The sequence below is a fragment of the Trichoplax adhaerens genome, genomic scaffold, assembly GCF_000150275.1.
Source record: "Trichoplax adhaerens TRIADscaffold_13 genomic scaffold, whole genome shotgun sequence".
NCBI classification, from domain to species: Eukaryota; Metazoa; Placozoa; class Uniplacotomia; order Trichoplacea; family Trichoplacidae; genus Trichoplax; species Trichoplax adhaerens.
The window spans coordinates 988,875-1,002,074 of NW_002060955.1; the positions used below are offsets into that span (position 1 = coordinate 988,875).

General features: G+C 32.1%; 1 protein-coding gene across 1 annotated transcript in view; it reads left to right on the forward strand.

Moving 5' to 3' along the window:
* Positions 1-1,839: 1,839 nt before the first annotated feature.
* TRIADDRAFT_60039 (uncharacterized protein) overlaps positions 1,840-13,200 on the forward strand; it is a gene marked incomplete at both ends in the record, with an annotated part of 29,919 nt that continues 18,558 nt past the window's right edge. Inside the window, 30 exons of the mRNA XM_002115982.1 lie at positions 1,840-1,863; positions 2,973-3,137; positions 3,307-3,398; positions 3,498-3,574; positions 3,682-3,829; positions 3,998-4,147; positions 4,255-4,728; positions 4,835-5,087; positions 5,211-5,315; positions 5,577-5,707; positions 6,009-6,204; positions 6,306-6,503; positions 6,621-6,877; positions 6,984-7,188; positions 7,287-7,490; positions 7,583-7,713; positions 8,280-8,475; positions 8,610-8,804; positions 8,982-9,170; positions 9,528-9,656; positions 9,906-10,007; positions 10,123-10,221; positions 10,308-10,343; positions 10,425-10,528; positions 10,643-10,733; positions 11,571-11,638; positions 11,744-11,972; positions 12,087-12,239; positions 12,375-12,513; positions 12,734-12,932. Of these exons, the coding sequence (XP_002116018.1) occupies positions 1,840-1,863; positions 2,973-3,137; positions 3,307-3,398; positions 3,498-3,574; positions 3,682-3,829; positions 3,998-4,147; positions 4,255-4,728; positions 4,835-5,087; positions 5,211-5,315; positions 5,577-5,707; positions 6,009-6,204; positions 6,306-6,503; positions 6,621-6,877; positions 6,984-7,188; positions 7,287-7,490; positions 7,583-7,713; positions 8,280-8,475; positions 8,610-8,804; positions 8,982-9,170; positions 9,528-9,656; positions 9,906-10,007; positions 10,123-10,221; positions 10,308-10,343; positions 10,425-10,528; positions 10,643-10,733; positions 11,571-11,638; positions 11,744-11,972; positions 12,087-12,239; positions 12,375-12,513; positions 12,734-12,932 (4,739 nt within the window). The remainder of the gene's footprint in view (positions 1,864-2,972; positions 3,138-3,306; positions 3,399-3,497; positions 3,575-3,681; positions 3,830-3,997; positions 4,148-4,254; positions 4,729-4,834; positions 5,088-5,210; positions 5,316-5,576; positions 5,708-6,008; positions 6,205-6,305; positions 6,504-6,620; positions 6,878-6,983; positions 7,189-7,286; positions 7,491-7,582; positions 7,714-8,279; positions 8,476-8,609; positions 8,805-8,981; positions 9,171-9,527; positions 9,657-9,905; positions 10,008-10,122; positions 10,222-10,307; positions 10,344-10,424; positions 10,529-10,642; positions 10,734-11,570; positions 11,639-11,743; positions 11,973-12,086; positions 12,240-12,374; positions 12,514-12,733; positions 12,933-13,200) is intronic.

Below are 13,200 nucleotides of genomic sequence, written 5' to 3' on the forward strand. Positions count from 1 at the left end.
ACACCTAAAATAGTGTTACGTTTGTAATACTGAATATAACATTATAAGTCCTGTGTTTTAACGAGATCACACGGACCCAAGTTCAGAATGTACTAGATATTTGTTTTCGTTGCAAAGGGTAATACCAACTGTATGTTATCTGTTTGATGAGTATAAATGCGTTTGGATTGTAAAATAAAAGGGGATTTTTGTTGCAGGTCGTTTGCGAGCGTATTATTGTGGCGCAGTAGCTAGTTTATTGCTGAGATCTACGTCCATTTTTGGATTGTTACGTTGTAGAATAACAAATAGTAACTTAAGTCAGTTACCGTATACGCTGACCAAAAAGTGACTTGAAAATGAATACTATGATATTATGTTGTCATAATGTAAGATACAGTATGATCAAATTAGATATGATCAAACTAGACTGAACCGTGCTGGTCTAAATCAGATGAAATCCTTGACATACCCTATGCAATAAAGTATTTTACCCCTGGATTAGTAATTTAACTCAGTTACCGCATATATATGTCGTTTACTGTATAGATAATCGGTCATTTTGCAAACGATTATATCATTGTTATAGATCTTCTTTGTAACAAGAAACCGGGTCTTAAACACTATCTTCACTAGTACTTGTGTTCCCAATTAACTTAGGGACCTATCGTAGTTGAACTAACTCTCAGCTACACAAAAAGCTACTATTGAGTAATAGGTTTAACTACTTTACTTTATTTTCGTTAACCTTAGTCGTAAAATGTACTAAAGAAAAACGTAAGAATATTCTTAGCAATAATAGTCAAAAGATCCTGCAAATGACTAACTGGAACTGAGAAGCTAAGCTAGTGCTCCGCTTCTTATAGTCTCGCCGATGGTACACTTGTGAATATTCTTGAAATAGTGGCTTACACCGTACAGTATACATATCATAGTATAACAACTAGAGCCTCAAGGCCCTGCAAAGTAATTGATCTTACACTTATGGTCTGAACCGGATGCAGTGCTTGACATATACAATCTAAGCAGTTAATAACATTGAATTTATAGCATATAAGGTAATATAGTTCAAACTTTCTCATTAACATCGAATAAAAGACAAAAATTGGAGCTTGTGCTCAGAAGATTAGCCATAAAATAACTATACCCTGTGCACGACAGTCATACAATTGCACTGAGCTAATATTACAGTACTATTATATGTATTGCAAAGTAAAGATGCAACGGCTCCAATTGCTAGCTAAAAATGGCGATGAGCACCTTATAGTGGATCTATAAACACTATCTCATCCCTTAGTGATCGTCCTATAGTCATTACTTTGGCGATAGACCATAAATTGACAAGATACAATAAATTCCAAGTTGCGGTTGCTAAGCAAAATCACGTGGCAGCAACAGCTTTGATAATTTCAACTTGTCATCATTGATTAAGTAACAGAATTATATTTTAGTTATTGTTTTCAACTAGACACTGAATAATAATTATAAATAGAACAAAACATTACATTACTAGACTACCGGATCATCCTTTTAACATAAATTACTGTAACATGTCAAAATTGCCTCTTGGTAATCAGTAATTAACTGTTTTATATTGTATTGTATACGTTGAAACAAATTGCAAATAATTTCTACCCATTTTAGTACAACAGTTACACGTCGCGATCGAAGAGTGATAACTCCTACTTTGAAAACTTTATACATTACTTTAACAGTTAGAGCGATTAACACCTCTAGATTGTCATTCACTGACACCAATATCGATACTAAGTTTTAAGTTAGATAGCGATCATGGCTTTATGTAGGCTTCTACTATCAAAATTATAAAGGTAGCGGAAACAAATACAAGTCGTTTGTAACATGGCGAGTTCTAAGAATTTACCTGTAAGTTATATTGGATTAAAATGTTCTAATGCTATTACACGAGCAATAAATACCTGTCATAATTCTTTATCAATTCGTATATCGGAAATAATGATTCTTATTTTTAGCATGATATTCTCATCAAAAAGAAATAGTATTGACGCCCTAAAACAAGCACCCTTAATTGTTGACAGTATTAAGGTAGAACAACGAATGTGCAAGTCTACAATCTACGCCACTATAATCGAAAACAATATAGTCATAACCACAGCAATATACTTTACACTAAGACCAAACAACGAGGACGCTGTATGTGTATTTAATTCTGTATGCCACGATAGTTGGCCAAATCGAATTGAATATGAGCTAAAATATTTTAAAAGTAACTCAATCTAAACCTATAAGAGTGATTTTAAGTAAGACTAACCCAGAACATGAACGAGTTGATACAGTTTTCTATATCTTCTATTTGCTTTTGGATTTATAAGCTACTATATGTCTTATTGAGTATAGACAGTACGATAGATAAATTATCAAATATGCCATAAATGATTAACAAGCAAGACTATTATACCATAGAATTAAATGTAATCATCGATTCTTTTCAATTTTTGTCTTCAATTTATTTCTTTGATTTACCTTTGTCGAGGGGAAAAATAAGTAAAGTAAAGAGTAAAAGAAGTAAAGTTATTTTTATTCTTCATATCTTACAACTTATATAAATCGTCTCAATGACAGCAAATAAGAAGCTTGCGCTATCATTAAATAGTCATAGTGCATTGACTATGGCAAGCATTTCAGGCTTTTAATCTAAATCAAATTAGGTTCTACTAAGATTTAAATCGTCGTTTATATAATTTAATAAACTAAAATGATCGGTAAGTGGTCAGTTATGACTGTAATAGAAGTTTCCTAATAGTTTGGCTAGATATGGTAGTTATAAGCCATAGCATATATTTACAGCGGGCTAGTTTAGCCCTACGAAGAAACAGGATTATCATTTTAAGCAATTGATGCCTATTTACATCGATAGTGACTCATTTTAAGTAATTTAGGATGCAGTTTGACTTTTATCTTGAAGTTCACCATCTCTCATCACTTGAATGCATATCTATATATTTATCTATTAGCCTGGTAAAGTTGTAAGGCAGTCAGCGTTTGCCGGTGATAATGCTCAGACAAACATCAATCATATGAATAAAACCAGTGACCTCCATGATGAGATTAACATCATGGCAAGTAATTTTAAAAGACCTGATTTCGTTTCACATCTTCCACCATTGGATATACCACAGGTAAATTCTTTGGTAAATAATGAATCGCAATTAAACATTCATAAATGAAATGGACGGTAGCAAACGATAAAGTTATCAAAATGTAGCGAAATAATGACAGTAATATTATCTATAGCTCTATGGCTATCAAGTAAATTTTTATTTAACAATTGTACCTTAACCTATTTAGCCTGCATATAGTACTAAACCTAAAGTAGTTCAAGATAGCACTTGGACACATTCATCGCCAACTAAAGAAGAACGCCATTTTCGCCATGTTAGGTTCGTTAAAGATTCATTTGATGCATATATATTAATATGAAATGATTCGGAATAGAAGTGTTATCTTTAAATAATCTAACGTGGATTTTACTTACATAGTGACTCTATCGGAAATAACTACAGCCCTAGAGCTAAAGTTTTAACTTCATCGTATGTCTACGAAGCAACTCAACCACGTAAGCTAACTCTAAGTGCTTCATTTACTATTTATAATCAGTTCTTAATTCTGAATAATGGTAATAGCCATTCGTTTCATTTATTTCCGATCTTATTTTAAATATAGATATTGCAAATAAACGTAAGCGAACCAAGAGTTTGCCACCTATGAAGTACTCGCAAAGTATTTCGCTGTTGCAATTAAAACCTTCACATTATATAAGTTATGAAGAGGCGGATGCCACTTCTGTATCTAACCATGGCGCTAGTAATGGGTAATTTATAATATAAGTTAATAAGAAATTATCCTTCTTCCTTTACTTTCCTTCTTTAAAGCTGCATACAGCAGCTCATAGTAATTACAGTCTATGTCTTATTAAGTCTGGCTACCGTGCTAATCATCTATCTTTCAAACTTTACTTTCATGGCAACGAAAATCATAGAAATTCGAATTATCGAGGTAACAACCGTGATCAAGCATCGCCAAAAATGCAATATTTAGCAGGTACCAATATTGAAGAAACCTTGGCCAATGGTAATGATCGTAATAAGGCTAAACACCTATTAGAAGGAATTCAAGAAGAAGGATTATCGTACGTTGCTCAATGATCCATTTCTACAACTTCTATTCCATTCGCTACTGAACAGGTATCGTTTTATCTATTCAATCTAACTTCTCTCTTTTTTTGTTAACAATTAGTAAAGCCAAAGTTAGAAATGGTAGAAATGAAAGAATTAAGAATAAGAGAACTAGCTTCGCTGATCGAAATATCAAGGATAAACAAGAAATGTCCAATCTGATTATCAATGGAAGTTTCAATTATGATGAAAAGGCTGAAATAAATGGCAATTCCAAACAAGACTCAGAAGTGACTGTTTTGCTCAATACTAGTACTTCATACGATTTCAGCAATCATGTTATTAGTATCGAAAACAGCAAAAATGCATCTAAAAATTACTCGTTAGATAGTCATACCGATGCCGGTGATTCCGCTCATTTAGTACCCAAATCAATAAATACCAATCGTCTGGGTCGTTTTACGCCAGCCAGTAGCTTGTTTTCGAGTTCTGTAAGTTCTTTTAATCCGTCAACGCAATTACCAACGAGATTATGTTCAGCAATGTCAGACGAGGAAGTGACCGAAGCTGATCAACAGTTAGTTTACAATGGGATGTAAGTTAAAGTTAATCTACGATTCTGACATGTACAAATTGATACACTACTAGATTAACAAGAATTCTAAATCGTTTAATCACTGCTTTATTAAACCCTTTTCTAGAAATTATAGCAAAGAAGAGATAGCATGTCTAAATATTGAATTCTTACCGGCACGTTTTGTAACTGAGGGTTTAGCGCGTCCTGCAAGTCCAATAACTGAAATTCAGCTAGAACGTTATCATAATTTAATCTATAAAGCCATTCCTAATACTGTCGTACAACCTTTGAATCCAGAATGGATAGAAAATGCGTATCATCTTGTACCACAACAATTAAGAATTAGCTACAAAGAACACGTTAAGAAATTAACAGAGGTAGTTTAATTTCACGAAACTTTGAAAGATGCCATTTAAAAGTGTTTTAAGTTTTTATTGGTGACATGCTACCATGTTGATTTCTAATTTGTCCCATACAAATATTATTTTGTATTTTTATAGCAAATGGATGAATGCTACTACCTCAGTGTTAAGAAAGCTATATTAGATTATATTTTGCTAGATAAACAAGAACAAAAGCGCTTAGGGATTGCCACCAGACCCAAGGTTCGAAGTGTGATAATATCGCAGTACCTGTCATAGTGTAAATAAAGATATTTTTAACTTTTCACTGCAACAGAAGCGTAGCTTCATTACAGTTGTTTGCAATGGTACGAAAATTTTAATTTTAGGTTATGAAAATCTATTTTGCTGCTGCTTAATTTATTTTATTAGCTTCAACTGCATGTAAGACAGCATGGAAAAGCATTAAAGTTATAATTTTTTATTTTCTGTTGTCAAATTTGTCCTACTAATACGCCAACTCAGCTACCCCTACCAGCTGGACGAGAATATTTTCCATGGCACGAATCCATGTCTGAAGCAAAACAGAATCTAGAATCCAGTCTCTTCACTACTCATGCGGTTACTAGAGAATTAATTAATCTATGGATAACAAAGTGAGCAAAATGATAGAATCGTAAAATACTATTGGTCTTCAGTGATGTTTTAAGATCAATTAGTTAGGATTGATGGGTGATATTTCCGCTACTATAATCGTTACCACGGAATTTTATCCATGTTAATTTCATCAAAATTGTCTTCCATTTTGTATTCATTTTCATAGGAATAGTGCAACATGACAAATTAGTCTCATAGCTTAGATGATAAAATTATAATCATTTAATATTAGTTTTCTACAATAGTGGGTGGAAATTTTTGCAACCATTATAACGCACCATCTGATCAATATTGATACAGGTACAACAATTTCCGTCTATTCGATATGGATGACTTACGACGCAGCTTCTTCATGACGGTAGAAAAGTTTCATGAATATTTAAGCAAATCCAGTGAGAAAGCAGTGGCTGAATTAAAATCAACGTGGTTACCCCAATGTGGTACAATTGCAGCTTCCTTTAAGGAAGATATTGAGAAGAGAATGCCGAATGATGAGGTGATTAAGAAACTATATCAATCATCATAAATGTTGAAATTAATCGTACAACATCATTTATTTGAGCAAGTTGTACTAAGTTCATCGTCTTCAATCATTAGGAAGGAAGATTAAATAAAATGGATTCTTTTTTTGACTGCGTGGCTGGATTAATGTCTATACAAATTCGTAGTGCCGTCTTGCATTCGATCTACGATTTAGTGGAATTAACAGAAGAATATAGTAATGGCAATAACTACGATGGAGAGTATTTTCATAGTAATCAAACTAAAACCATCCATCCTATTGTCATTTTTACTGTAAGTAAAGTTGAATTTTGTTTATTCAATGATCTTACAAACATATAATAGCAAAAATTACATTGCACTTGGAAATTATTTCCTGATAGTTGCTTATTTATTCTATTTAACGCATAGGATGGCAGTATCGAAGGGCAAGACATTATCTTTAAGCCAACCATAACTGAGATTATCGAGAAAATTAATATTATCATCAATATGATGTTAGATAGTATTAAAGGGATACCAAGAGTTGAATATCAGTTATTTTACCTAGAAGACGATAATCAAGACATTCGTTGTATCGAAGTTCTACGAAGTGAAGAAGAATTAGTCCTAATGGCCAAGCAAAGGATAGAAGAAGTTATTCGAAATAATTTGCACGGTCCAGTAAGGTCTGTTTGGAAATCTATCCTCTATATAGTTAATAATTTAACTTAGCTACCATAAGAATGATTACTTATATTCATCCTCATATCTTGCTTGTCATATTTTTCTTAGATATCGATCTGTCTATCAACCATATAATTACTTATTGACTAAAAAAGCCATTGAAGATTGTGAAATATTTGTACAAGAAGACCATTCACTCGAAGAATACGTTGCTAAAATTGAAAAATTTCAAGACATGATCACAGAAATTGGCTCATTACCAGTTTTAGTACCGATGCATTTGTTCACTTTAAATTGCGATGGAGCGAATAGAGTTAGTTTTTAGTTGACTTTAGGCTTAAATTAATGTGATAAAATAATATTTAGGGCACCAGAAATAATTCTTATAACTTCTGTTTTTATCATACCTAGTTTTTGATCAATCAAGCGCGTATGTTAATTAATACACTGGTGCAAAATATTGTGGATAAAAGTCGGAAATTTAATCGAAAGATATGCAATGACTACAACGATATCGTGGCTAGAATGACTATGATACCAAATAATACTGAAGAATTGGTCAAATTGTCCAATTATACAGATGGTTTACGTGGAGGGGCTTTACTGAAGCTTTTGGTAAGATTTTTAAATTACATATAGATGCTTACAATTTTATTCCTTTGCGGCTCAATCTAAATTTTTTTTCAATAATTCCTTTATTATAATAGGATAAAATTAACATTGCTGCGGATAATGTTCTCTTCTTGATGGATTTTGCTATTTTGCCCGATGAAGATATCCAATTGAATAACATTACCTTTACTTGGCCTGCCCGCATATTGCCGATGATTAGTGCCAAGTAAGTCTAGTTAGCGAGGATATAATCATGAAATAGAGAAAGTTTATTTGTATAGATTTTTAATATCCTTGTAAATCCTTTCTGGCTGATGTTACACAAGTTTTAGCTTCTTACCAAATTTACTGTGACTGAAATTATTCTACGCTCAAAAATTCTTGATGCGAGCGTTGTTATAGTCTGCAGAAGTTTTATAGTATTCATGAGATTTTAAAATTAAATATTTCCTGAGTTATAAGACAAGTCTAGTAATTAGTAGTAGCTTACTTATTTGCCAAGTCATAGCATGATCTATTTATGTTAGCCATAGCCTTCGAAATATAGATACTACAACGTAAGTATGCTATATATTTAGTAGTAGTCTCTAATTCTCGTCAGAGGATGAAATAAATCGATTGGCGAGAATTTATGCAGAATTCTAAATCTTATGGATTTATATACGTATTCTGTCACAGATTTAGTTTACATTGATTAGCTTTAAGCCAACTCAGAATAATAGTATACATAAAAAGTATTCATTTCGCAGATATGGCAATAATAAATCTTTATTTCAATTCGAAAAAATATAGCGAATTACAGATCAACGCTCGTCATGATCAAGCCGTTGCTCATTTAAATCAGTGGCTAAAAAGATTCGATTATAATACTAAGGAATTGATGAAAGATGTCCAATCATTCGAACCGAAGGAAAGATTGGCAGAGTCTGAGACTTATCATTACGAATTAAATGAAATCCAAGAGAAACTTGAAGAATTATTCGAAGAGGTAGGTACTAGTGAACGCCTTAAAATAAATTGTAATTACCTTTCGTATTTTATAGCAACATATCAAAAATATCTCACAGTAAATAGTCATCTAATATGTAAAACAAAATCTTTTTTAACTTTATTTGATCATAGAAACAACAAATTAATAGAGAAGAAGAATTATTAGGATGTGAAGTAAAATCTACATTTCCTATTCTACAAGAAATTGTCAGTAAGAAAGATCCATTTGACAAGTTATGGAAAACTGTTGTGACTTATAATAATAATGCTAAAAACTGGATGAATGGATCCATGCTGAAACTAAATGCCGAACAGTTGGAAGAACAGGTTTGCGCTTATCTAGATTTTTAGGATACTGCTTAAGAATTATATAGCTTTTATAAAGTATAAATACTCTATATATTATATTAGCAGTGATGTAGGATTGATAAATTTACCTCACGTGTTATTGTAGATAAATTTTAATGTATTTCGAATCTTTTATTATGTTAATGCTATCACAAGGTAATGGATTTATGGAGGACCAGTTATCGATTAACGAAAGAATTCCTACGTCAAGATCTGCCTGGACCTTTGCGAGCAACAACTAGTATTAAGGGTAAACTGGATAAATTTAAAATCTATATGCCGCTAATTCGCGCTCTTTGCAATCCCGGATTAAAAGATCGGCATTGGCAAGCAATGAGTGAAGTTGTAAGTCTATAAGCATAATCTTTATTAGAATTAATGATACGTTAACTGAGCACAATGTAATACCACGTTGCCGAAAAGAAGCATAATGTTATAAGCAATCTTATTATACAAAGAATAATATCAACTTTATTATAATGGATATATTTAACCTAACCCAATATTATAAAATTTTACTGAAAAGAAATATTATAAGTAATTTTATTGATCAAAGAATAATATCAACTTTATTATACTATATAATAAGTTAACGTGATATAATACCACTTTACCGAAAAGGAATCTGAATAATATTAAAAATTTTATCGATCAGGGAAAAATATAATTCTGCTTATATTGAAAACTTCGTTATATGTCTAGGTTGGACAAGATATAACGCCGAATGACAAGACTTCCTTAAGTGATATGTTTAGTTTGGGATTGGACAAATATGTTGATCGCTTAACAGAGATTAGTGTAATTGCCAGTAGAGAATATGCACTAGAAAAGGTAAGACTAGCTAGATAGACTTTATTGATCGAAAAGAAATTAATGCACAACATATCAGGAGAGAAAATTAGTACTTAGCCTCAATATCCTTTTATACGTATGCCTAATAAATTGACAAAGCAACTACTTCGCAATAAATAGTTACTTTTGTCGGACTCTCACTCTCTTATTATATTGATTGGATAGCATTTAATTCAAAAGCTAAATGACACAGTTATTGAACGTTTTATTCTTGTACTGGAATCATAGGCTCTGGATAAGATGTCTCAAGATTGGGAAACTATTCATTTTACCTTTGTGCCATATCGAGATACTGAATTAAATATTTTATCATCCTTTGATGATATTCAGGTTAGAAGGCAAAATGGAGCCTTAACTCTCCTTTTTTTGTAATATATCATCATTTATTTACCCTTATAGCATATTTAATGATGAACTGAATTTGCTAATGGTTCGCTTTAAATAGATTCTCCTGGATGATCAAATTGTTAAGACTGTCACTATGAAAATGTCACCAGTAATCGGACCATTTGCAGGACAAGTTGAAGCATGGGAGAAGAAATTGGTAAGATAGATGATGATTAATCATAATTGGCAAGGGAAATATTTATATTCGTTTTATGTAAAAATTGTTTATATCATCCATAACAGAGGAGGACACAGAACATTTTAGATGCCTGGCTTAGGGTAAGAAAAAATACTGTCCTAGATTTATTACAGCAGATAAATCGAGAAATCAAAATTTCTAAGCACATCCTCGTCATATAGGTTCAATCATCTTGGATGTATCTTGAACCTATCTTTAGTTCTAAAGATATCTGCCAGCAAATGCCAAAGGAAGGAATGAAGTTTAAGGCAGTAGACAGACAATGGTGCGTTTCTGTACATAATTTGAAATACTTCATTTAAGAGCAATCACTTCTAGTAAAAGTAGATTTCAGGAATGGAAAGCTTGATTAATTAAAGGAGCTTAATTTTTATTGTAGGAAATCCATGATGGAAACAAGCATAGTTGATACTAAAGCGATGATTGTTGTTTCACAACCCAATATGTTAGAAGATTTGCAGGCTTCAGAGGTAATTTAACTCCGACTTGAATTGTGGATGATTATAATATTTAACTTGGAGTTTAGCATTTGATTGATAGCTCAGACCAATAAAGTAATCTTCATACACTTTATTTCTATAAATAGTCAATGCATGCTTTTAATATTAACATAACGCCTGAAATGTTTGTCACCTTCGAACGCCGGCATAAAATATTAAATTACTTCACATCAGAATAATATCACAATTTGCCAACGTTGTTGATTTTTTTGAGTTCAATTTTCGCGCTTGCGATATCGATATCTAGTTGACGACTAAAAGTTTTATAGGATAAACGTACATATTTGGGCGAAGTAATTCAGTCTGAGAACTTGACGTTGAATAGAAAATACTTCGGTATAGTATATATTAATAACCGCGAGACTCTAAACCTAGATATTCATCGAAAGTAATTAATTAGATACTTTATGCATTGCACGTTTATCTGCAAATTAAAAGGCGACAATTACTTGAGTAAAGCAAGATAATACTCCTCAGCTAAGGTGCAAGAATAATATGATAGGTGGCAATATTCTATATCAAATTATTTAGAATTATTTAGAAGTAAATACAATCTCCTTAGAGTTGTAAAAGAGAATTGTCTGAAATAGTAAATATCTATGCTTAGTTAGCGTTGTGCTAATTAATAACTACCAGAAAAATTGGACTTTGAGGTGTGGGTATTTGTATAGTAATGAAATTGATTCTACTTTTAATCGTCAAGAACTTTCAAACTGAAAGTATTATTTATTGCACTATAATTATTACGATGCATTTCAAGCTATAGTTAAATCTTGATAATGATATATGAATTATTTCAACGACAAGGCTTTACTGGAAGAAATTCAGGTGGGATTGAATCGATACTTGGAAGAGAAAAGACTATTTTTCCCACGGTATATGAATATTTTCACAGTCGTTGCTTGTCATTCTATGAATTTGTTGCATTAGCAGTCTATTCTAAAGACAATATATAAATTTTACTATCCTTGATCAAATAGATTCTTCTTCCTATCCAACGATGAATTGCTGGAAATTCTATCGGAGACGAAAGACCCATTAAGAGTACAACCACACTTGAAAAAGATCTTTGAAGGAATAGCTAAATTGAATTTTACAGAAGACACAACTATTGTCGCGATGATTTCAGCTCAAGATGAAATTATTGAGTTAGTTCACCAAATATTTCCTAATGATGCAAAAGGCATGGTTGAAAAGTGGCTTCAACAAGTTAGTAGATATTGTTTAACGCATTTTCCTTTCGTATTTCACGCCAATTACCCTTAAATTCCGAAAAGAGAAGCTGACTTGTTGTACTAAGGGGCTTATGCTCTCTTATTGTAGGTGGAATTTGCTATGAAGAAAAGTATTAGACAAGAGATAGAAGATTCTTTAGCAGATTATTTAGATTCTTCTCGTAAAGAATGGATCCTATTATGGCCTGGCCAAGTTGTGCTAGCTTGTAGCCAAATATTTTGGACCGCTGAAGTCTCGCAGGTAGATAGACCTTTCTATTTCGGCTTATTCAGGAATGATTTATTTGTAAATCAGTCAAATTCAGATGAGGATATTAAAATTTTCGACTAATACCAAGGTGACGAAAAGTTTCTATAATTAAATTAATTCTTTTAGGCGATTGAAGATAACACAATCGAACACTATTTGCGAAAATGTACCAACCAAATTAATGACAGCGTGGAATTAGTTCGCGGAGAACTGACAGCTATGTCACGTACAACTTTAGGAGCCTTAATTGTTGTTGATGTTCACGGTGAGCAAAATAATAAAATGGTCTTTTTTTCGTAATATAAATTTCGTTATATCGATAGTATAGTTTCCATAGAATGCGCTACATTGGATTTACCTGCGGAAGAGAATAATTTTAGGTCTTTAATCGTTAGTTTACTTGCATGGCACATGCCTGACTAGAATTTACTTGATAGTAGTAAATTGTTATTTAGAATTAGTCTAATGTTGTAATTGCATTACAGCCCGGGATGTGGTAGCCAAATTGAAAGACATGAAAGTATCGTCAATACGTGACTTCCACTGGATTAGCCAAATGAGATATTATTGGGAGGAGGAGAATGTGGTTATAAGAATGATTAACACGACTATTCCTTATGGATATGAATATTTAGGAAATACCGGACGATTGGTCATAACTCCCTTAACTGATCGATGCTACAGGTGATCATAATGAAGCTATTATCCTAAATTGGCTTATTTTCCATGCATAGAATTATTTTGTCATAGATATATTACCTAAGAAAATTGAATGCTAATAATACTAGTTCATATAAGAATTATAATATCTAATAGGGCCTTTTGCGTTTAATACCGTTTAACTTACAACATGTTTTAAGATTTTATGCAATCAGAGTAAATTTTTCTAAATTTATTTTGTAATTTAATACAATAACAAGTCAACGATCTTCTTGATTAACAGTGCTGAAAT